The following is a 26,459-nucleotide window of genomic DNA, read 5'->3' as shown; positions in this document are numbered from 1 at the left end:
TATATGTTAGATTATGTGCATGAAGTACTTAAATATATTACTAACAAAACGAAACAAGTAAATACTCGATCGAATCAGATCTTGGCTATATTGTGTAGAAAACTATTTAAAATGATTGATTGAAAAATAAAGGTTGATGTAGCGAAATATTTTTAGACGATGACACAGAATTAGGTATTTAATAAGCGTCCTACGTAAGCAAGACAATATTTCCTTGGAGAAATATTGTTAATAATTTTTTTTTCAAGATAAATAAATAACCTCTTTCCTAATTTATAAGCATTTATGATTCCATTTTTTTTCTGTATTATATCTATAAAAGTAAAAACGAATAACCGAAATAATAACTTCCGAACGACTGCAAATCGGGTAATTCTTATTTTTTTGTTCGTTATTTTCAAGACCAGAAATAAAGAAATCCAAAAATGGAGATATTAATAAAAAAAACGAAAAAGCTATAGAAGTCACTTATTGATGAAAAAGAAAAGATTAGATCACAAAAATTTGTTAATTATGAATTGATACTATATTAAAATTTAGATCATGTTCTATTCGAAATAAATTGAGTTAACTTTTGGAAATATTTTATGAAAGGAAAACGAAAACGACATAATTATTCTACACGGCTACTTAAAAACTTGGAAACTTTCTTGTAAGAAATTAAGTAAATCTTTCTTTTCAGGTCAGAATGCGAGTAATACTATTCACGTTGGCCGTCCTGGCTGCATTTACTAGAGCAGAATGTAAGTCTAATTAAAATGTTTTTCCTTAGTAAATCTGTCTAGTCGCACTGCTTTAACGAAATCTAAACGCTTGAATGAAATTATACTGTTTGTTTTATTCCATAAGATGTGTCATGTGTGTAACATTTAACTCAGAGAAGAACTAAAAAATTATAATTCTATTTCTATACCTACTTTGTCGTGATTTGAGTTATTTCATTCAACATTAGCTTATTATAATTTTTGTTAGCATTAAAAAATGTTTAAAATTAAATTAAATAACGAACGGCGAATTTAATTAACGATGAACATTCTGTTGTTTTGGTGACAATTGTTCTAACAATGTTCACACGATTTTAATTCTCAACCTAGAAAATTAGTCGTTTTCGACTTTTATTTTATCTATAAAACTTCTGATAGATAAAAAAAATCTATTTGTAACGCCTTAGAAAAGTATGCCAGATTGGGCTCCTAACCTTTTTATATATAGAAGAATCATCCCAGCAGTAAAACGAGCCGCGTCACTTCAATTCAATTAATTCGTAAAGTACAAAGTATTTGCTCAAAATTTAGAATACGAAATTTCTCCAAAAGATCGAGATAGTTTTATTGAAACTATTCTGTTAAAGTCAACAATTTATAAGTACGTACATTCGTTAATATGAAAGATTTAGCTTAGTTTTAGTGCAAATCCATATTAAAAGTAATGTAGATGTGCTCGTTTTGCGACTGGTCTGGTCCTGACGTCCTATCGAGATAATGCTCTCATTTCTTACATTTTCATATAATACGTGTTCTTAGAAATGCAACTCTTAAGATAGACTTTAGATTATAATAAATGTATTCTAAAGGAACTTGAATAATGTATTATATTAAGATACTTCAAAAAAAGTTTCTATATTTGACTATATGATTTGTTTTTTGTTTTTGTTGTTGTATGTTACATGATATCTAATATACGTTATTTTTCTAATTAAACTAAGAGATTTTTATTTCTTTATCGTACTATATTAAGATATTGTATTGATCAATCTGTACTAATGTATAATGATATGTTAACAGCGGACAGCAAAGCGCGTATAGTGTGTTACTTCAGCAATTGGGCGGTGTACCGACCGGGCGTGGGGCGTTACGGTATCGAGGACATCCCGGTCGAGATGTGCACACACATCATATACTCCTTCATTGGTGTCACGGAGAAGACCAATGAAGTTCTCGTCATTGATCCTGAGGTAAGACGAATTTATGTTTAATTGTTAGTAATCGACTAATTTTGTGATATACAAATAAAAATACTGAGATTTTTGTTGTTGTACCACTTTGTTGTCCGTTTCTTAGTTAGCTTAAATGAAAAACGAAACGTAACTCTCTCTCTTTCTATCTTTACTATCTTATATCTCCCTCTCAACTTCCTTTCGTCTCTCCTAAATAGGAAAGACGAAAGGAAATATAATTATATTTTTCGTAACGCTCTTGTCACGCATTCACCAGCTTACTTCCCAAGTCAAGCGTGCGTTAGCAAGTTTTACTTCAATAAAGAAGAAAGTGGAGAATATGACAGACAACAGACGAATGATAGATGGATAGGACTGTATTAGATATAGACTTTATTCATTATTCTCTTAAATATATAATAAGACTATTATTATAATACGTAAACGTATTTTTAGAAAGATCTGTGTGCTAAAATTTACAATAGAAGAATTAAGTCACTAGTTACAAACTCGTCTGTTTTTCTGGCTCTTCGCTGGAAAAAAGTTGAATCAATACTTGTTCTTATTAATAACAACAGTTTTTGTTTTGATAAAAGATTTGTTTGTTGTTTGATAAAATGTGATTTAAAAGGTGATTACTAAAAAGAAATTGTTTCCAGCCTTTTATTACCTTATTTTAAACAAGAAACCTACAAGTAACACTTTAGTACTAACCTCGTAAAACACCAGTAGTTGAAATTAAAATGTAAGCGGTTACAATGTTAGTGGAATAGCTTTGAAACTTACAGTAAAAGGTTATTTAATGCATTGTCGGAACTCGTATAATATGAAGTTCATTTATAAGCTGTTTTATGGACTCACATATTTCTAGAAAATATAAGTGCACCTGAACTAGAAAAAGGCTTAAAGTTCCAGTAGAATTGTGTAATTAATCTAGCGACATTGTAGCCTGGTAAAAATTATTTGTTATTTTTACCTTGCACCGCGCTCTAGACATTGGTAAATGGTGTTGTATTTTGTATAAGACTATAAATTTAATTTTATATTTCGCCTGCAATTGCAATGTGCAGCTACAATATTAGTTACCTACATCAAAACGAATTTTTATTTCTTATTGCATTATGAGCTACGAACATTTTTTTGTCGTTGTGACATTGTATGTAATTTGCTATAGTAAGATTACTTATTTGTAGTCTATTTGAGTGAAGAAAATAATGATACATCGCTATCACTTAGCTTAGACATTCTTTTTGACCAATTAAATGATTGTAATTTTGAGCGTCTGTCTGAATGAATTAGTTTAACTGGTCAGTTTGACTACACCGTTCTAATTTTCTGCCCTTCAGTTGATCAAGAGGGCTTAGCCAAGTGACAGCGATGAGTCACTGTTTTCTTAACGCGAATAGAGTATAATTGTAATAATTGAAGTTTGTTAATAATTTACTTATGATTTATATTTATGTAACATTTTTACTTAAAACAGATTAGCTGAGACATTGTTTTCGAAAACGAAATATAGTGAATCTTTACACTTGTTTCAGCTGGACGTTGATAAGAACGGATTTAGTAACTTCACAGCCCTAAAAAAGACCCATCCAGACGTAAAGTTTATGGTGGCGGTAGGGGGTTGGGCTGAGGGTGGTTCAAAATACTCCCACATGGTGGCGCAGAAGTCTTCTAGAATGACATTCGTTAGAAGTGTAGTCGGTAAGTGCAATATGTAAATTAAAATTAATTATTTGTCTCAACCGCTTTGATAGTTGGTTTTGTTGTGGCATATCTATTTCTATAAATTAATTATCTTTATTTAATTATTAAATTTTAGCTAATGGAATTCTGTTGTCAAATCTTCGATGCTGTCCACCTGTCTGTTCTTTTTAGATGACTAATAATTTAGCACAGTTATAAGTTGCCACGTCACTACTTTTTTACTGATTATATATTTTTAATATGCTATGCTATTTTCCTACAGAATTATATTTTTTACAGAAGTATATAATAAATTAAGTTATAAAAAAAATCCACTAGTAAAAAAGTTTTATTCGTATAGGTTTGTAGATTATTTGGTTATTTATTTATTTAAATTTGTCATAATGTTTCAATGGTATAAAATCCTTTGTGTGGAAGTAGAACTCGCACTTACAAGGAATTTCGTCCTAAAAACAAAGTAAATTTAATTAGGAAAAAAGTTCTAGATGTAATAGGTCTAAAAAAACGTTTCTATTCAGATTTTGTGTACGTATATTTAGATAAATTCTAAAAACCGAATGAATAGTTGTGATAAGCTTCGTTTAAGCACAGCGGGAATGCAAATAAATTAACAACAACGCCATTGTCTAGAAATACAACGGAGAGTAGCTATACTTCAAAATTAATTCACTATTTGGCGTTTAAAATAGTCGGAATATCAGAGCTAATTTTTATTATAAAAAAATTAAAATACGAAACAAACAAAAATATATACGAATTGTGTTTGTGTGTACAATTACTTTTAATATAAATGAGTAAAATATGAACACATGTTCGTGTTAAAAATATAAAAAACCTTATATCGCATATCTTTTTTTAATATGTAAAGTAGTTATGCATTTATAAACGAATATTAAGACAAATGAGTAAGTCAATTGTATAATGAAAATAATCATTATGTTTTTAAAAATAATAAAGTCTAACAGCAATCAAATGCTTACGATACGATAAGATACGATCGCTATCAGGTGATTGTGATAACAACCGGGATCGACAACTTAAAGTGTTTTGCGAAGTTCGGTGGGGCCCATAAGGCCAGACATCCAAACTGATAAGAAATTTTTATACAAATGCAAATATTCATCACGAACAGGAATCGAACCTGCAAACCATTGATGTTTAGGCTCGTGCATAAGCACCACTACACGGTTGTTGTAATCAAATGTTTACACGGATTAAATTACTATCTACGGATCGTTTTTGTTACGATCGTTTACAGTTTGTTATGAGGACAGACAATAGACTCGTTGGGTCATTGATATACAACCTCATTAAATATCATTATTTTTCATATGTATTGTCAGTGGTTTGCCTCAGTGGTCGCAGCAACTGAGTGTTGCTCTAGCAGTCGCGGTTTCGATTCCTCTCATCATTCGGATGTTTGTGTTGAGTTAGGCGTTTCTGCTTGTGTTGTGCGTGTTTTCGATTCTCGGACACAGGATTAGTGCTTACTTATTAGGAGTGGGGTGTTTGTTTACTTTTACGAAGTCCATTTAATATTAAGGACAACCTTTAAATGATTAGAGAAGTGAGTTGTCGAAAATATAAAGGTTGTTCAAGTGCTTTTGGTACGTGATTTGATTTGCTATTGCTCTTCCGCAAACTTATAGATGTGCCAAGAGTATGCGATGGCGGTTCAATGTTTATGTTTTACAGATTTTCTTTAAGCATCAATATTATTTTATTTTTAACTGTTATTGTTGTTAATGTTAATGTTTAAAAAGCTTGATTTCATTATTAATTCACTCGGTTACAATTTATATATTGTATGAAATTAAAAATAAAATACTACAAAATAGAAGTTTCGTTATTCTTAGAAATTAACTTCATATTTTGATTTTATTTTCGGTTTAAATACATTCATAATATTGGCGTTGTTTTTCAAGAATAAAACTTTATCTGATTAAAAAAAAAGTTTGTAACAAGCAAACTGGTGACATTTAATCACGAAGTACAAACGAAGTAAATAACCTTTATTTTTTTTTATAAAAAAATATAGTAATTAATAATTTTATACAAAAAATATTAATTGTTATTTAATATAATATATTTATATAGGTATATAGTTTTACAACAAATCTAATAAAATAAATTGAAAAGTTTTTGATGACGGATGGATGTTTGTTATTCTTTTATACAAAACAAACAAAACTATTAAAGCAATAGCAATAAAATTGACACTTAGATAGCTGAAGATACGGAAAAACCTAGCGATACTATTTATTCCAAAATTTTCTTTACATCGGGAGTTATAAAAAGGAAATAACAAGGGAATGTTAGTCAATGAGTAAGTAAGAGTAGACTAGTAAATGAATAAATTATTAAGGTACAAGCTTAAGACAATAATAATATTCAATCCAAATAGCGATGCATTAAGCAATTCAAAAATTTCCTAGTGTACCAACGTTATTGGATAAATGCCATTTCGATATAAAATAGTCGGGCTGTTATCTGAACGGTATAGTGAGGCAGTGAGGTATGTGATTAAAATAATGCCTAGAATTTGCATTCAAACGTGACTCCGACTCGGCGGGTGCAGGGAATTTTTATATGCCAGATACGTTTGAATAGACTCATAGTAGAAATGGTAAGAGCCACCTCTTCAAAATTGTTTAAGTATTACTAAGTAATGTTGGTCACAGATATACAATCTAATTTCAAGTATGATACTTAATTGTCTAAATTTACTATGGTCATTTTTATTTCATAATTGACGGAGTTAAATGTATTGAAATAATTTTAGTAGCTCAACGGCTCTCAGTGAGTCATTATGTATAGATAATTGATTATTTAATAGTTTGTTGCACAAACCGGAATACACATATTAAATGTGGTTAAGTATTCCAAAAATGATAGTATTACTTTATTGTTTTAATGCCATCTTGTATTTTAGCCAACGAAAACAAACTTTTAATATATTCATACAAATAAAAATGAGAGAACAAAAATATTATAATTACATTACCTTCTCTAATTCAAAATAATGAACTAGTATAAGCAGGAGACTTGCAAAAATGAAAATTCCCTTTGTTTATCACTGCAATCTCACTGATTAAATTCTCACAAAGTTCTTGTATTTTTTTTTTCTTGTGTAAGTTGGGTAAGTACGTTTATCGTAATACTACTCCACATTCATGAGTGCATATTTATCCTCCATCGTAATGAACAATTGTTTCATTATTTACTTATGTGACACAATATTTATAATCTGTATAAATATAAATTAATCTTCGATATGTATGTATGGGAATTACTTCCGAACGATAAAACCAAATTGAATATTTATTTTTTTGTCGTGTTTGTTATTGTCAGAAAAAAGTTTCTATAATACAAAACTTTTAAAAATCGATATAATCACGAAAAAAATTGCGGTGTGAAATCGGCCGTGTTTGTTTATACTGTTATAAAATGTCAAAAATATTAGACCGAGAGCCCAGGAGGGCCCAACCTTTGTCATTTCATAAAAGCTGAAGGTTTCTCAGTGCATACTCCCAATAGATAGACCTGGTATCTGCCAAAGTAACCATGAGTTGAACTTCATATTTGGCCATTGCTTCAACCTGTGTTGGGAGCATGCGCTGAGAAACGTTCAGCTTTTATAAAATGACGAAGGTCTGGCCCTCATGGGCTCTTGGGTTATATAATCTAAGTAATATTTTGTCACTCAACTGTCATTAACAGTCTAAAAAAACTCAATTTTAGGTCTATAATAATGTTTCGATTTTTAAATACATAATTTTTGGAATGACATACTATAAAAATATATATAGTCTTAAAGCCATTTCTGAAATGATTTCAAAACTTATTATTCTGTTGTGTCTACGGCATTCGTTGTTTCACATGAAAATCATTTTATTAAGAAATATCCATATGACAATATAACCATTGGACTGTGAGGAGAGACGAGCTTTTGTGTTATTGTCTTTCAATTTTATATTTTTTAAATATTTATTTGAATATCAATAAAAATAAAAGGTCTCATCGTTCTTTATTTATTGGATCATGGAAAGAGTTACCCATTAAGTTTATTGAACGCTGTTTAAAAATCTCAATAATAATAAACGTTTAATCATTCTATATTCTATTGGAAATCTTTTATTAGCTTCTCGTGCATTCTATCGAGACCAATATTCTTTAAGAATATCCACAATCATATTTAGTTATCAAGTAAGCTCGAGTGTATTATTTGTTTTATATGGTTGAACTATGTTGAATGAAGTGGTTGATAAGAATTTTTCTTATTACACATGTATTATATTGGGTTAAAATTTTTACCATTTTTAAAGTCTTCGGCAGTAATCTTGTATTTGAATTCTTATATAAATAATTTTAAAAAGGACGAGGTCAATTCCGCTGTATTTTTTTAGTAAAATAAAAATGATTTGTTCTGATACGTAGGTTATATATAGGTATACGAAATTTTCAATATTTGATTTCTTCCAGATTTTCTACACAAGTATGACTTCGATGGTCTTGATCTCGACTGGGAATATCCTGGTGCAGCTGATCGTGGTGGTTCCTTCTCTGATAAAGACAAGTTCCTTTTCCTCGTCCAAGAGCTGAGAAGAGCTTTCATCAGGGCTGGTAAGAGTTGGGAATTGACAGCTGCAGTGCCTCTTGCTAATTTCCGGTTGATGGAAGGATATCATGTGCCGGATCTTTGCCAGTAAGTAAACAGTTACAATTTTAAATAATTAATAAATATTTGATGCACACATTGAAAGTTAATCTAAGACGATTTTTTATTATTTATACTTTGCTGGATTTTGTATTATTCATATGTGTGTATCTGTTAAATCACAGACCGAACCAAATCACACCAATCACCAAAAAAGAAATTTAAAATACAAATAGTGTGATAATATAAACATTTTAATAGTTTGTAACTTTTAAATAATACCTATTATGACGAACTGAGAATTATTGATTGTCGTGATTTATCGGTTCGTCAAAACTTATAACAGGTAACTGTAAACATTAACAGTAACTTTAGTCAAGACATTTTTGCAAATAATAAAAAAAGAAAGAAAAAGGAATAAAATAGACAAGAGATAATTAAGAATTTCTTAACAAAATATCTATTTATGCAAAAAATAATACTTTATTTTTTGCATAAATAGATATTTTGTCATCATTAAGATAGTCCGTAAATAATTTATGTATGTGAATCCGTGGTGTCACATCTTCTAAGTAGACCACAATTTCCAGGGAATTAGATGCTATCCACGTGATGTCCTATGATCTCCGCGGTAACTGGGCAGGCTTTGCGGATGTACACTCTCCTTTGTACAAGCGTCCCCACGACCAGTGGGCTTATGAGAAACTCAACGTGGTATGTATAGTCTTCTGTATAGATAAATAATTGTAGCTTATTTTGTCTCATTGCTCTATAAGCCAATAAGTAGGTAGGGTTACTAGGTTTTGAAATACCGCCAATACAGGTTTATGAATGATGTATATTATTAGTGTATTGCTGAGCAGAACATAAAAAAATAGTGATATTTTCTATACATTCCTATCATAATTTTAAAGTAAGCGCCGATTTCCTTTGTAAGTCGAAAATATCCATGTTTGTCAATAATGGGTACCTAATGTTTTAAACAAAATAAAAGCACAAAGCTCTTAAGAATATTATTTTTTCAGAACGATGGTCTTAATTTATGGGAAGAAAAGGGCTGTCCCTCAAACAAACTTGTCGTCGGAGTACCATTCTATGGCCGCTCCTACACTCTGTCAGCTGGTAACAACAACTATGGATTAGGAACATACATCAACAAGGAAGCTGGAGGTGGAAACCCTGCACCATACACTAATGCCACAGGATTCTGGTCTTACTATGAAGTGAGTAGCTTTTATAGTTGTTGTTTTAAATATTTTCATATTTTATTAATTTTTAAATTAATTTATTGAACGATTACAATGTTGGTACATATATCATTTCAAGGTACAACATAAGTTTATAATTAAACTTTACCGTGTACCATTTATCGTAAACAAAACTTAAATGTAATAATTGTGTTTGTTAGAAAACGAAATAATAGACGACTTTAATATACATCACCAAGTAATACAAATAGGTAGTCGAAAAAATAATCAATTAAATACGAATTATGACGCTACTTGTCGGATCTCAATCAAATTTAAATGGGATCACAGATAAACACCAGATTTCGATTAAAAAAAGAATTATCATAATTACAGCCAGTAATAAGTTATAAGGAAAAATCAATTGAATCTAGAACCTCCCCCTTTTTGAAGGCGGGTAAAAAAAATCTCGCCTATATACCATGGCGCGTAATTTCACAGCTATATTAAAAAAAGGTAAATAAATCATAAAATATGGTATACATTTTATGTTACCTATGTTCTAATTTATGTAAAAATTAGAGGCCATATTAGTCATACTTTAATATTTCGATTGTTGTTAGACTATATGTTTTCGTAAAACTGTAAAATTTGTAGTTCAGCTAGTAAATAAATATTTATTGAGGTTTTGCTTAATCGACAAAGATTAAACTAATCAGAGTCAATACATTCAATTGGGGAGACAAAAGTAAACAGAAAATTGCCGAACAGTAACTTTACGCCCTTTATTTCGACACCAACAATTTATACTACGCCAATTCGACTTTTCGATAACTTTGTTTTTTTAATGCGAACTTGATAAAATGTGTTTTTTATGTGTAATAAAAAAAATGTGAAATTGCAATGAATAAATTAACTATTAAAGATACCAAATTTCAAATAAGTTTCTTAATTAATATAAAAGGTATCACGTTTTTCCCTTTTATAAGCCTCTATTGTAAAGTTCACTTTTAGGAGTTAGCTTCGTATAAATTGCTGGTGTCGATTTGCTGCGCGGTTGGCCAGGTGTTCCCTTTGTTTATTTTCAGTATGACCAAAGCGCGTAAGCACATTAGTTTTAATATTTAATAGTCACAACGTCTTCCTTATAAGTATTCATTGAGCTCCGAAGAAAATGAGTATTGAGTGTTTCGTTAAGGAATGGGAATTGAAAATTGAAATAAATGTATTATACCATAATATAGATATTGTTTTAATTATTATATGGACCAACAATTAGTAGTAACGTTTGTACTTATGATATATATATAATTACTCATGGTAACATCTAATCTTGAAAACCACAAAGTATTTAAAAATTTATTTCACATTACTCGTTTACTTTAAACGATATAATTAGGCTGAGTATAATTTGTTTGATTTTCGATATTTTTTACAGATTTGCATGGATGTAGACAAACCCGAATCCGGGTGGACTAAAAAGTGGGATGACCATGGCAAGTGCCCTTACGCCTACAAAGGTACACAATGGGTTGGATACGAAGACCCTAAGAGTGTGGAAATTAAGATGAATTGGATCAAAGAGAAGGGATACCTCGGTGCGATGACCTGGGCTATAGACATGGATGACTTTAGAGGTCTATGTGGTGAAACAAATCCATTGATGAAACTTTTGTATAAACATATGCGATCATATACTGTGCCACCTCCACGTACTGGCAATACGACGCCTACAGTAAGTATTTTAACTTAGTTAATGAAGGGAATATAAATATTTTTCTTGTGTCTTAAATGAATTGAAAACAGTCTGAACATCCCAAAATTGGATAGCCTTCCCCTTATGTATTAGAGTTTAATATCCCCCATTATTTTATGGCCGATGTAATAGTTTATGTTTAATAATGTTAATGCAAAAGTGTTTGAGTATTTGATCACAACATCACGTAGAACAATGATAAGACTGAGCAACTTATATATTTGAAATAAGAAAAGTTTTTTGAATAAATGCTTAACACAAAATAAACAGACAAAAGAATATACCTACCTATTTGCTTATCGGTGTTTATATAGTGTTCCTAATAAAGTATAGATAAGTCCAACGATTACAAACATCTTTAAATAGTCGATACTATTAAATTTATTACGTGTAAAGTTACAAGAGTCTAACACGAATTTTAGGTCATTAACCTCCTTTCCAAGAAATTTTAAGATATTTGAAATAAAAAAGCTTTTATATATATTTGATCTGATAGGTCCTTTGAATTGAAATGTTTACAATTATATTTAAATTAATACACGTCTGAGTTGTTTATTAAAATACGATAACAAAATAAAGCTGTAATCCAAACAATAAAAAAAAATAGTTAATTTATATAATATATTTTCTTGACGGCTGTAATATCGGGAGTTAGCAAATAAGGAACGTTATTGGTAAAGTTAACAAGTCAGGCTTGGACTTATTATTTTGCTTTGCCAAGTTTTGCTAGAAACCAATGGGATAATCCGACGATGTCCTATATTCGTTAGGCTGCTTTTTACTTTGGATACATAAATATTTATTATGCTGTTTTTTGTGACATTGGTATTTTTTCTGACTTAAAATACAATATAAATATGTTATCTTATCTTTTTAAATATTTCAATTGTCAATGAAATACTTTTTATAGATTCACTCAAGTCTAAATATATCTTTTAAGATTGTAGTGAATGACACTTGATGTTGATGTAGTTTTTTCAAATGTTAATTCATTTACTACGCCTTTAACATTCCACTGCTGGGCATAGATCTCTTTCTCCACGTAGGAGAAGGAGGATGAGCAAAGATCGCTATCAGGAGTATATGATAATAACGGGGACCGACACCTTAACGTGCTCTCCGAGGCACGATGGGGAGACCCACAAGGACAGACATTCAAATCGGAAAGAAATATTTGTACAGTTACAAATATCCATCCCGAGTGGGAATCGAACCCGCAAACCGTCGGTGTTTTAGGTGGATACTCGCATTACACCATAGCGGTTGTCTTCATTTACTGAATTTCAAATATTTTTGGAACGATGTTCCTTACGGCAGGCTTGACATTTGGCTGGGTAACCGAACTTAAAAAAATGTGATACTAAAACCATAAGAAAAATATATAACGGAAGTGACGTAATATCAGTCACACGACTGTATAATATGACGTTTGTAGACGTAACTAAAATATTACTAGTAAACTTTTTAAAATTATTTATGTAATTTTATACTGTCGACAAAAATAAATAGAGACATATGATTTTTTTTATTTGACTTAACGGTTTGAATTATTATTATTATTATTTTGTTTTATTTATTTTATTTTACAGTATTTGTTATTTTCTAAAATACTAAATTTCCTAAATACTTTTATGTAGGTACTTAATTAAAAACTCATCAACAATATAAAAAAAATCAAGAACTAGAAAATATATATAAAATTCAACATTCTTTTTTTCAAATTGTGTTGCTTCTATACTATCCGAAGGAACTTCGTTCCTACCTGGTGTCCCATGGACACCACATAAATTTTTTTAATTATTGATCTATGTAGGGATTTACTTTAAATTTTTTTATAACTTTTTTATTAATATTTCTTAAATTACAGCCTGAATGGGCAAGGCCACCATCAACGCCATCTGATCCTTCAGAAGGCGCTCCAATTCCCACTACCACTACAGTTGCCCCGCCACACACTACCCAGCCATCCACCACTACCAAAAAGCCCACGACACAAACATCGACCCAGGCTCCATCGTCAACTGAAGATGCTCCAGTAGAAGTTGAACAGCCTCCTGCGGTAACTATGTCTTCGTTTTTCCGTGTATTATTTATTATCATAGCTTGCGATGCGTGCCAGTAGAATTTAGTCATATCGGAACTCAATTTTACTGTAAAAATTTTGTTTCAATGATCGATCGTATATTTTCGTGCGAGTTTTGTTACTACAAAAATCATATCAAATATTAATTGATTCAATAAATCGCTATAATAATAATACACATAATACAAAATAATTAATAACTCAAAATTATTTGTTGAAATACTTCTCAAAAGCTTATAATTGCAAAATATAATAAAATCTAATATATAAAATTCTCGTATCACAATGTTAGTTACAATACTCTTCCTAAACGGCTGGACCGATTTTTAAGTTATAAGGGTGGCCCACCCCAAAATATGTTTTTTTCATTTCTGGGGCATTTTTTTAAATTTTTATTTTACTATGATTTGGCATTAAAAATACATACAACTCTAAATTTTCACCTTTTTTATTACCAACCACTATTTCTTAATAGCATTTAGCGGCAAAATAACGTATCGAAACATATCGCCAGGTCAGCTAGTATTTAAATACTTTGTTATGTTTCTTGGAATATTAAGTTAAATCGTTCATTTGATAGATCAATCCAATTTAATAAATTGTTTTACGCTGAGGCAACAATAAAGTTTCATATAATCGTTCGAAAAATATACAAACTATAATGATACTGTTCAAATTAATCAATATTGATTGTTTCTAGTACGTTAATATACTTACTTACTTACTTACGCACTTGATTTCAATTACACTAATTATGTAACATTTTACAATCTTCTGTTCCTTTAAATTTATTGGATTTCAATAAATGAGCTTTATAACATAGAATACCAATATAATACCATAATAACATATAATATCACAAATATGAAGTTTATACTTTGAAATCGAAAGTATATGTTATACAAAAATATGTTAGACAAAAATGCAAATAAGTAAACATGTAAGCTATGTATAATATAATTTCATATTTTTATAAAATTTTGTACAATTTAAATCTAAAATTTTAACAGGAAAATGAAGTGGACACCCCTGAAGTTTGCAGTTCCCAAAATGATTACGTTCCGGACAAAAAGAGTTGCGATAAGGTGAGATTACATTGAATAATTGTTACATTTGATAAACTGCTGACATTCTTTTGTTCTCTAACAAAGCTTGAAATATTAACAGTTAGTTTATTTCGTTTTTTAGCACAATAATGAGAAGAAAATATTAAATTCAACAGAGTGTTTTATTTGACTTATAAAAGTTTTAATTGTTTTTGTTGTTATCGAGTTACATTGCTCTAAAATAATGTATTAAGTACAAATAATAAATATGAATACTGGCAAGATTACCATCTTGTCAAAATTTACTTCTAAAAGAGATAATTAGATACATAGATAGTCTTTTTTTATAAATATAATAAATTAAAAAGAATATTTGGCTCGTATTACACGCGTATAAAAAAAGCATATTATATACGAGTATTCTTGGCTTTACAAAATCGGATACGTCGTTATGAAAAAATCTTTAAAACTATGTTACAAAAAGAATTTACATATTATTACATAAAATTGCAAAGCAATTTGTTTTACATTACATACTTTAAGAACACTAATATTTTATATTATATTTAAGGATTCAATGATGAATTGCGTTCTAACATTCATATTGCTGAATTCAAGTTGAAGCTCAAGTTATTAGCTAGTCAATTTAAAACCAAGCGGCGTGCCATTTCCATCGCTTTATAATAATATTAAGCGCTTACGGGAAATCGATTTAAGAATTAATTTGATGCAATTAAAATAGACGTTCTAGCTTATTTCACTTGTAATTCGATTTACTTTATTACAATATGGTTAAACGTTTCAGTTCCACAACATAACATAACATTTATATATTATTGTACATCACAAGCACATTATTAAACATAGTTTTAAAATGATTACAGATGGTGTAATACTATAGGCGGGCTTATGGCTATTTAACCATATCTTCCAGAAAGCCTAACCATAAAAACGTAAAAGATTCAAATACAAATTCACAACGTAATAATTTAACCAATTCATAAAAAATAATCTCCATTTTTTGTTTTATTTATTTTTATTTTATTACATAGGAAGCTCCCCACACGATGTACAACGTTACAATTTTCAATTTTATCAATTTTTCATTATACATTGCACTTATAGGCAAACTCATCACATCTATGGAAATATGTATTATAAAGAAATTTTATTTCGACTAATATAATTATGCACTTTAAAGATAATATCATTAATACAATTATTATTTACCAGTATTGGCGTTGCGTGAACGGCGAAGGCGTACAGTTCACGTGCCAGTCGGGCACCGTTTTCAACACCCAGTTGAACGTATGTGATTGGCCAGAAAACGCTAACAGAGCAGAATGTCGAGCATAAATATATAAAATATGTGTCTTCATTTCAAAGTACTAGCTGAGGCAATTTAACATGCCCTTATTTTACATATATTTATATCTATCTTTTTGTTTCTTGCAATAAATAATGACGTTTATCATTATTTATGGCCGCATCATTAACTTAATATAATTGCCTTTGTGAGTACTTTCGAAGTTATATTTTGCTCATATTTAAATAATTGCATTTTAAATCATAGTTGATATGTTTTTAATTGTAAATATTTTAACGCTAAAAATCTAAAACAGTTTCATTTAAAAATTACGTGAAATGAATATTTGTTTGAAATTGTTTTACATATTGTCAATTGAATACTTTAAAATTATAGAAATCCTTAAAACACTGCCTGTTAGTTAATGTTGAAAAGTTTTCAATATTTAGATTTAAGATGAATAATTAGATTATAATTTACGATTCGACGGAATATTTCTGACAAGTATACTATTTTAGTGTCAGTTGTTTGGTATTATGTAGAACTAATATCATTGTTAGAAGAAACGACAACATTTAAAAAGTGAAGTTTTGTCAGAAATAAGCTGTTACCGTATAATTTATTGTCCTGTTGGAAGCTAATTAAATATTAAAAATATATCGGCATTTTTATTACCACTACCTACTTTATATTCTTAAACTTATGGAAAAAAACTAAAACTAGAATAAAGCTCTTAGTTTTAGTAACTTATCTCCAACGATAAGTCTAAAAATTATCATAAATCGCTTGTAACCCACATAACTTACGATTTATTTTATTTATAAAATTAATTTAAATATAATTCTGACAGATTGATGGATTCACAACCGCTCTGGTAGTAGTGATGCGTGTACTCGCCTAAACACCAATGATTTGCGGGTTCGATTCCCGCTCGGGATGGATATTTGTATTTGTATAAAAAATTTCTTTCTGGTTTGGATGTCTGTCCTTGTGCCTCCCCACCGTGCCTCGGAGAAAACGTAAAGCTATCGCTCCCGTTTGTTATCATAAATACCTGATAGAGACCGTCGTATAGGGATCATATTCGCCAAACCGCAGAGGCGCATCGTGGTGAATAAAGTTCTCCTTCCAAATCCTGTTCTTGCATGGAGAAGATGCCTTTGCCCAGCAGTGGGTTGTAACAACAGGCTGAACTGATAGATTCATTTGATACAATAGTACTGCATTTTTTCCACTAGAAACGTTTTTATTTTAAATGTAGTTTATTAATGTGCTAAAACGATAGTTACTTATTTTTTATTAATAATACAACGTTACATATCGAAATAAATACTGCGCAGTTAGTTTATTTAAAAATTGCAAACGTACAACTTAAATTTATTAAGTTCCCAAATTAGCATAATTTTCTAAAGCATAGTATCGTTAGAACAATATTTATATTTCGTACAAAATGCTTAAAATAAAACAAAAGTGTATGAAAATGTTCGCAGGTTGACTTTAGAATCCTTTTGTTTCGAGAACGTTCTTTAAATCAGACTGATAATGACGGCACGCATCAGACGGCCTTAAGCGAAATATTTATTTTCTTTCTAAAATAAATTCTTCGCTTTATTCATAACATGGAAATTAATGTCTTAATATAAACATTTGAAATTTTCTATCTCGTATTCCGTACGATATGAGCAAAGTAAGACATCTCGTGAATCCTTTGACGTAAATATATTTTACCGTATTATGAATTTGAATGTTGCTTGTGTCAAATAATATTTTAAATTGAAATTGTATTTAGTAATTTTCACCAAAAATCCGTCCCACGTAAAAATATTTACAATATTTGACATGGTGAGTTTTATCATATGAAATAAAACTTCTAATCACCCATAAATTTTACAAAAATAATTTAATAGCTTGCAATTATTTAGCAGCACTAGTATTGATTCATAAAATAGTAATAAAAAAAAGGTAATAAAAAACTTATTGGGCTCGTCCGGGATTTGAACCCGGGACCTCTCGCACCCTAAGCGAAAATCATACCCCTAGACCAACGAGCCAACTAGTAGACGAAGGCAAATTATACATCTTGTTCATAACTAGTTACTGGAGTTGGTGAAAGTTATTTTTAATTCTTTCAATATTAGCATGTTATGCGTGAATTTGAGGATTGAATTTGAAGGTCTTATTAATACATATAGAAAAGTAGAGGATCTGAAATAATGTGGACCCGAACTCGTCAGCTTACTGGATGAAAATTATATATTGCAAAATAAAAGATATTTCGGAATGTGACATAAAGAAATGTTTAATAATCAATAGATGTTAAACAGTAAAATATGATATTTGAATCATTCCTTTGAAATCGCACTTTCGTAGTCTTTAAGTAAGAAGTAACCTGTGTCCATGGATACATAATTAAGTAATTATAGAGATATCAAGTAATTATAAAGATAGTTAGTTAATTAAGGCTATTGCAGTCCACTGCTGGACATAGACCTTCCCAAGTTCGAGCTAGACACCCCGGTTTTTCACAATCCTCATTCAGCCTACACCGGTAATCTAACGTAGATGGTCGGTCCAACGGGCCGGAGGACGTCCCACATTGCTTTTGCCAAGACGTGGTGTTCACTCTAGGACACGTCTACTCCAATGGCCATCTGTCCTGTGACACAGATGACCAGCCCACTGCCACTTCAATTTGGTAATTCTGTGGGCTATGTCGGTTACTTTCGTTCTCTCGTGGATAGAAAAAGAAAAGGAAAAAAAAAAACTTAAAAAGGGGACATCCCCCTTTTTGAAGTGGCTTAAAAAGAATTATTGTCATATATTTATATCTTTAGTATTTTATTTACAATTTACAATCAATATTTTTATGTAGAAAAATTGTTATTATTATTTTCTTTTTTAATATTAGTTTAAAATATATTAGTAGGTACAGTTGATAGATAAACCTATGCTAATATTTAAAAATATTAGTAGGTGAAACCTATATATTTTATAAGAAAATGAAATATGAGACTTTTTGCTACTTTATAATAGATAAACTCAAATATTACAAAACCAATTCTTTTTCTGGTTATATTTTACAAGAGAAAATGAAACAGGAAAATCGTATAATCAACGCTGCCGAAGCCGCGGACATTGCTGTATATGTATGTTAGCGTTTATCTTTGCATCAATAAAATCGTATCGAAAATTATCACTCACCATATTGTTTTGACATGATATGACATTTAAGTATGTTGATAGATGTTTTAGCAGCACCACAGTAGTTAGAGAAGCGTTTTTTATTTATCATTAGAAACTTCTAAATTGTTGAAGTTACCCATAATAATATTCATTTTTGTATCTACTATAATTTCAAATGCTATTGCCAAAATCAATCACTTCAGCCTATCGCAGTCGACTACTGGACATAGATCTCTAGTTCGCGCCCGACATTATGGCGCGAACTCTGAATGTGTTTTGCCCATAGTCACCAACCACACTGGACACTGTCGCACCGAAGGCGTTGCTGCCCGTTTTCGTCAAAATCATATTATTTGCATATTGTTGATTATAAAAAAAGATTTATCATTTTTAATTTAGAGAAATCTACAAAAATAGGTTTTAAGCATTTTCTTTTAAAATATACTTTGGCGATGGATTAGCAACTAGCTCTTGAATTAGGGTAGCGGTAGAGGGTGCGATTGATAGCCATTTAAAATTTTGTAAAGCCAAATTGTTTTTTATGGTTTGAGCATTTGTTTTTTTGTCGTGTTGGTCTTAAAAACAGTGAAACAGGATTTCATCATATTGGGAACGGCCAAGTGTAACGTAATGTATGTGTAATTTATTTAAAAAATGATATTAACGTTCAATCTCTTTTAAATATAATTATGCCTTTGAAAAATAAATAATTTTAAATAAGAACTAAGCTATTCGGGTGGTAATTTCAGAGAGTTCAGAATGTATTGAGAAATGGCATAACTGTACTTACTATTTCAATATCATTATTTATATTTAAATTGAGAAAAATGTATGAGTGGTTTTGTAAAAACAGTGTCAAGGTATAAAAAGATAGTCCACTTCTGATAAAACTATTGATTTTCTTACTTATTTATTTTTACGACTCTATTCAAGTTCGTCGCTAATGTTGCACGAGTGCCTAAATAATATATCATTTTGTACTTTGATTACGAAATTACTAGTTTTGTAATCTGTATTTTTGGTCAGTTTGATTGTGTTTGATGGATACCTAGATCAGTTAATTTCAAATTACTTTGAACTAATTGTTATGTTGAAGTAAAAAAATTATAACCAGAATCTCATCACCATTAAATTAATTCTACTTATAAAAAAAGCCTGATAATTAATTATACCTACGCGAAGTCAAAATACTAGTAACATTTTAAACAAATATTAAATTGTATCAGCATCTTTATCTATACAATCTATTTATTAATCTATATCTATACAAATAAATAAAATTGTATTGTCTGTTTGTAATATTAAAATAACCGCTTTTAACTAAATTCATATAATTATATTAGCCGCGTTGGCGCAACGGTTACAGCCATGGATTGTATTTGTTGCGCTGGCGGTTGCGGGTTCGATCTCCGCACACGACAAACATTTGTTTGGCCATACAGGTGTTTGCCGTGGTCTGGGTGTTTGTGCAGTCCTTGTGGGTCTCCCCACCGTGCCTCGGAGAGCACGTTAAGCCGTCGGTCCCGGTTGTTATCATGTACACCTGATAGCGATCGTTACTCATAGTAGGGAATATATCCGCCAACCCGCATTTGAGCAGCGTGGTGGATTAAGCTCTGATCCTTGTCCTACATGGGGAAAGAGGCCTAAACTCAGTAGTGGGATATTACAGGCTGAAGCGTAAATATTTATCACTATATAATTCTAACTACTATTACACCAGCCTATCGCAGCCCATTGCTGGTCACCTTCCCAAGTTTGCGCCAGTCTCAAACTCCCATGGGTAACTACTATAGTAGTTGTAATTTCGTTGTACATTTTCTGTTGTAGTTTTTAAACGCTGTTATCTACAGTGTTGGCGCAGATTGTGACCCTTCTCTCTGCTTTGCTCTGATCCTTCTCTTACATGGGGAAAGAGGCCTATGCCCCCCATCCCAGTAGTGGGATATTACAGGCTGAAACGTATATATTATATGTATACACGGTACATATAACAAAATAACATTTTATATAATTTTTGTCTGTCTGTCTGTTTGTTCGGCTAATCTCTGAAACGGCTGGACCGATTTTAACGGGACTTTCACTGGCAGATAGCTTTTTTACAGATTACAGCTAATTTTATTGAAGATTTTTTTTTGTAATTCATTTTATAACTCTGCGCAGAACAGTGAACAATAATTATTCTGTTAAATTCCACGCGGACGAAGTCGCGGGCACGGCTAGTAATGTAATGAGCATAGCAAAAATATTAAATAATATGTTATCCATAAGCATTTTATTTATAATGCTAGAACATTTAAATATAACATGCTAGAATCCTTGTTTGAATCTGAACGTTGTTATAGTATCTATATGTATACCTAAAACCTTTGAACTTACTCAACAAGATTATGAAATAAATAAATTTTATTTGGTATAATTTAATTTCATTAGATTTAAATAAGTTTTGTGGTGTTTTTTAAAGTTGTGGCTAATAGATGACATGCGCATTGCTCGTCGCACTGAGCGCTGGCCTAGCGCCTGTTTCATTCGCTAGTAGGGCCGAGGAAACCACCGTTGCCGTGTCCCCACGGCCGCCATACTGAATTTTCGCGCGCAAAATTTCGTTACAGATAATAAAGCAAATGTATGCGTGTCTGAAAAAGATTTATGTGTAAATACCGTGCTTATGGTTGCGTTTTGAACATGGGTTGAGTTTGATACTAATGGCATGAAAATTATTCAAAACTTTATAAATCGACTTTGTGTATAGTAATTATGTAAAAATAAGTAAAAATATAAATAAATTGTATGACTATTGTTTCATACGTAAATAAAGTTTACGGAATGATTTCGTTACGGGTAAGTAATAAATATTATTTTAGATTTAATTAGATAATTTTTATATGTTGTATTTATAAATAAGACTTTTAAATTATAAAAAAACTATTTTTAAATTCATTTTTATTAAAGTTAAACTATTTTTAAAGTTAAATAATTTATAAAACTAACCGCAGAGAAAGATAGCGCGTAAAATTTTCTGCGGCTTATAATATTTTCTGATATTTCGTATTATCTTCGCACACAAAAGGCAAAATAAAGAGTACAGCTTTGATTTTGCATTTTAAATATTTAAACGTAGCAAGCAGTCTTCATGTTCCTCTTCCTTTCATCGCTGACTAAAAGTACATAACAAAAATTATGACAATTTTTCTTATTTTGAAATGGTTTCGAAATTATTTAAAACTATTCAACTAGTTATTTAATTCGATTATTATCGAAAATAAGATAGCTTAATAGAATATTAAAAACTGAAAAAGTACTAAGCATAAGTTTAAAAATAAAAACAAAATAAAAGTTAAAAAAAAGTGATTTTTTTTCATAAAACTAATATACGTTTGCTGGTACGATAGACAGTACCTAATTATCGGAAAAAGACAAAAAGAAAACTTACTTTAAGAAAAAAATCGAGAAAGTATTAGAATATAAATGAACAATAAAATAATATTATATGTAGCAGATGAATTTTCAGATTACATCTCGTTTAATTCTAATATCTTAGAGTCCTTATTTTCATTGCGACTTTATTGAAGTGTAAGAGCCCGAGATAATAAACTCGTAAGGATGATGGTAAATTAAATAAAAACACCTTTTACATTGCAAAATATACGATATGACTTTATACTACTTTATAGTTTATTATTTTATCTTGAGATAAAACTGCAGTATTAACTTTTTAGTTTTACCGTACAAATAAATGAACAACTGCAAACGTACAATACGCATTCTTTGTTATTAGATAGCCCTGCAAAGGTAGTGAGACTATAACAAAAAATGCCAAGTTTTAAAAATAAATTATTATTATAGGAATACTGTTTTTAATAAGTTTATTATATTTTCTGACGACAAAGTCATAATGTCCAATATATTTAAATAAATACGTTCATGGCTAACATTAAAATCGAAAATTTTTCTTTCTCTCATAATAATATAATATAATACTGTTATAATTATTTTGCATTTTTTTATATCTGTATATAGGATGAGAGGCAAGTGAATTTTTCCGGAATGATATCAATTTTATATACCTGTTATCTAAAATTTCGTAATAAAGATATTTGGATGTACAAATCTTGTAAAACAGATATACCTCTTATAATCACTCCATTAATACAGATATTCTTTTTGTAAAATCTTGTATTAGAGATATAGCTGTTATGTAAACTCGAAGCATTTGCGTCGGTCGCAGCGGCGCTGTTCGCAGATTACTTGCTGAATATACTTGGTGTTATCACGTACCTCATACATCAGTGAGATTTATTCCTACCGTAATAGTCATATTTACAGTGGTAAACAGGAAATTTAGAATATGGATTGCAATAAGTTTTTCAATCCTGATTTTCTCTGCTCTTTCTCAATTCAATTTATACAATCTATACTAATATTATAAAGAGGTAAAGTTTCTAAATTTGTTTGTTTGTAATCTTCGCAAATACTGATCCGATCATAAAAATTCTTTGACTAACCGATTAGGTTCGATATAGATTAGATTCGATATAGGTTATATTTTATCGTCATTGAATAAAAAATTCAGTGAAAAATAATAGTATATGTAAAACAAGTCGGACAAATGAGAGCGAGATGAAAGCTTTACTATATATTTGCATTACAAAAATAATAATTACGGCCAACGAAGTGGGTGCGGGTTGGCTAGTCACTAAAATATTACAATTCTTTCAGATACTAATCCACAATATTCAAATCCAATTGATTTACTTTTAGTTTTATATGGATAAAATTAACCGAAGTAGGAATTGACTTTGATTTTTTAGAACAGGGATAAATGTTAAAGGTCTTGCGTAGGTAGTTATTGAATAAATTCTACATAATTAAATATAAATATTCTTGTGAACTCTCTGAACAGAATAATTAATGCAAAACAAGGGGGTGGTCTAGATTAACAAATAACAATATTCTAGTGTATTAAAAATAAACTTTAATAAATTTAGAGGTACATTTATGTCCAAACTTTAACATTTTTTTATTTTAATTTTTATATTATTTATTATTTATATCGACAGGACTTATAGTAAGTGTTCGACTATGAATATATTAATAAGCACATAAATAAATAAATAATAAAGTAAGGTAATAATATTATATTGTAAGTTTGTAAATATACTTTTTCCAGTTTTATAATAGTTTGTAAAAGATTCTTATATAATTAAACTTTAAGAAAATTGCTCAGGGAATTACAAAATTTCGTTAGAGAATTTCAGAAAACGTAACGATGTTTTTGACTTTACTATGTGTGTATTTCGACTTCGATAAAAGTCGTATATAGTCTTAACATGAACTAGGTGACCTGGCGAACTTCATACCGTTTGTAATAAATACACCTAGCACATATACATAGTGCTCATTAATATATTGATAGTCAAACACGATAATTATAAGATACTACTTGAACAAGCGAACTCCATATAATATAACTTTACCCATCCTTACACTCCTGGCAATAACGAAACAAATAATTGTGTTTGCTCGCAAACGATAAAAAACCGACTTCAATTACGTCGACAAGTAATACAATATAAGTAGATGAAAAAATAGTCAAATAAATATGCGTTATCAAAGATTACTCAAAAAATGCTAATCAGATCTCGTTTAAATTTTTATGGTATACATGATTACTATTAATGGTACATGACAAGCAATCGGTAAACCCAGTAAAAAGTTATACGGTTTAATATAACATAGGTCGACGAAAAAATAAATACGTAAAAAAGTAAAAATAAAGAAAATATAAGTACGAAAAAGTAAATACGCATTAATAGGTATAACTCGAAAAGTTATTTTTAGATGTCAGTTAAATCTAAATAGGACCAAATGACACGCAACACCTTTCGATTAAAAAAAATCATCGAAATCGGTCCAACCAGTCAAAAGTTCTGAAGTAACATACATAAAAAAAATCGAATTGAGAACCTCCTCCTTTTTGGAAGTCGGTTAAAAATAATAGAATCATCTAGTTGGGTGCAGTCGTTTGGAAGTCATGCACATTTATACATTTCGGCAATTCATTTTTATTTGTTTCTAGCGACCTTCCCCGGCTTCGCACGGTTGTAAAAACTATCAGCGTTCTCTACTATATTATGCATGTATTATACATATAAACCTTCCTCTGGAATCACTCTATTTACTAAAGAAAACTGCATCAAAATCAGTTGCGTACTTTTAAGGATCTAAGCATACAGACAGCGGGATTTTAGACCAACATACTCGTGAACCATTCACGAATGCTTTTTATATAAATACGTTAAAGTCTTAGGAAATATTTCAAGCTTAAATTCTAATAGACTTGTGGGTCGAATGAATATCAATTCATCGACCAATTCATCAGGAACTTATTTTTATATATTGAGGTTTGTTAGTTGGTCGTTTATTAAAACAGGAATCACGCAAGAGCACTTTAACCTCTTGTTCCAAATAGGTGGCATTTTTTTAAATTGGGTAAATATGTTTTCTTTTTGTATCGTTAAATAAATAATGAATATAGCTTATAGCTTTGGGTAACAATTTCGTTATGAATTAGTATTTACAGGGCGTAATGGTGATTTAATTATCAAATCGTTTAGATTGACATTTCGATAGAGACTAATTTTTTAAAGTGTGTATTGACCGATATTGAATAAAATTCGCCTTTATTTTGAAGATTAGTGCAGTTGGCAGTTGATACAGCTTTTTGTTTCAGGTTTTTGGATTCAATTTCGCCCCGAGTTTTGGTTTTATATACAATCATTGACATATTTACATATTTATTACAAGAAATATTTTCATATATCAGTCGCTTTAAATCGGATAACCGTGTGTTATTGAGTTGTCCTAATACCTTATTTCCTAATACCTTTCCTTTTCCTTTTTTCTTAATTAAAATAACTATTTATTTATGTTATTAAAATATATGTTTGATGATTATTTACGCCTTTCTTCTCTTGGGTATCGTAAGAGACGACCAAGGCATAACACAGTTCAACTACTACCTTGGAACTTAGAAAGCCGACCGATTTCGTAACTATCAAACTGCTGGCTTTGAAATACACAGACCAAAGACGGGCAGCAGCGTCTTCGGTGCGAAAGCCAGCCCTGCGGTCACCAACCCGTCTAACCAGCGTGGTTATTATGGGCAAAAAACATGAGTACACGCCATTTTTGGCGCGTACTTGTGGAGGCCTATGTCCAGCAGTGGACTGCGATAGCCTAAAGTGATAACAGTAATTATTTACTTCTGAAGTGCCTAGAAAACTCTTTTATTGATTTATTGTTTTTGACAAATATTTTTATTGTTTTTTTATCGGATGATAAAAGAATAAGATGAACACTAATCACATATTTATAGGATTTTGTTAAATATTTAAATTATATCTATATTTTTATTTCTTTAAATAAAATATATTTTTATTATACAATCATATTAATTTACTTTACACTAATTAACTTTGCAAATACAAGTCTCCGAAGTAAAATAACAAAAATGCTAGCAGCGTATCCCCATTGCATAGTAATATATACCAATCTCTAGATAAAAATAAATAAATAAACGCTTCAAACTTAAC

At 30.1% G+C, this 26,459-nt stretch overlaps 1 protein-coding gene and 1 non-coding gene across 2 annotated transcripts; one reads left to right on the top strand and one right to left on the bottom strand.

Annotated features, from left to right (window-relative positions):
- The first annotated feature begins 688 nt into the window (after positions 1-688).
- On the top strand, positions 689-16,338 carry LOC123664048 (endochitinase). The gene is made up of 10 exons (XM_045598667.1): positions 689-743; positions 1,785-1,954; positions 3,478-3,643; positions 8,129-8,351; positions 8,894-9,017; positions 9,329-9,526; positions 10,929-11,225; positions 13,114-13,305; positions 14,340-14,414; positions 15,609-16,338. Exons 1-10 carry the CDS (start codon positions 689-691, stop codon positions 15,729-15,731), a joined length of 1,623 nt encoding a protein of 540 aa, XP_045454623.1. The 3' UTR covers positions 15,732-16,338.
- Positions 16,339-17,660: 1,322 nt separating this feature from the next.
- On the bottom strand, positions 17,661-17,732 carry Trnap-agg. Its single transcript has one exon. It is a non-coding gene; the product is annotated as a tRNA-Pro (tRNA).
- Positions 17,733-26,459: the final 8,727 nt, after the last annotated feature.

Source organism: Melitaea cinxia, chromosome 21, assembly GCF_905220565.1.
Source record: "Melitaea cinxia chromosome 21, ilMelCinx1.1, whole genome shotgun sequence".
In the NCBI taxonomy this organism is placed as follows: domain Eukaryota; kingdom Metazoa; phylum Arthropoda; class Insecta; order Lepidoptera; family Nymphalidae; genus Melitaea; species Melitaea cinxia.
The sequence above is the reverse complement of the archived record's forward strand: the minus strand, read 5'-3'. Positions and strand labels throughout refer to the sequence as shown.

Bases quoted from the DNA above. Each gene is read 5' to 3' on its own strand.
- LOC123664048 (XM_045598667.1), top strand. From the start codon at position 689: ATGCGAGTAATACTATTCACGTTGGCCGTCCTGGCTGCATTTACTAGA. The intron at 8,352-8,893 runs GTAAGTAAACAG...CACAATTTCCAG, and splicing joins CATGTGCCGGATCTTTGCCA to GGAATTAGATGCTATCCACG. The intron at 9,527-10,928 runs GTGAGTAGCTTT...TATTTTTTACAG, and splicing joins GATTCTGGTCTTACTATGAA to ATTTGCATGGATGTAGACAA.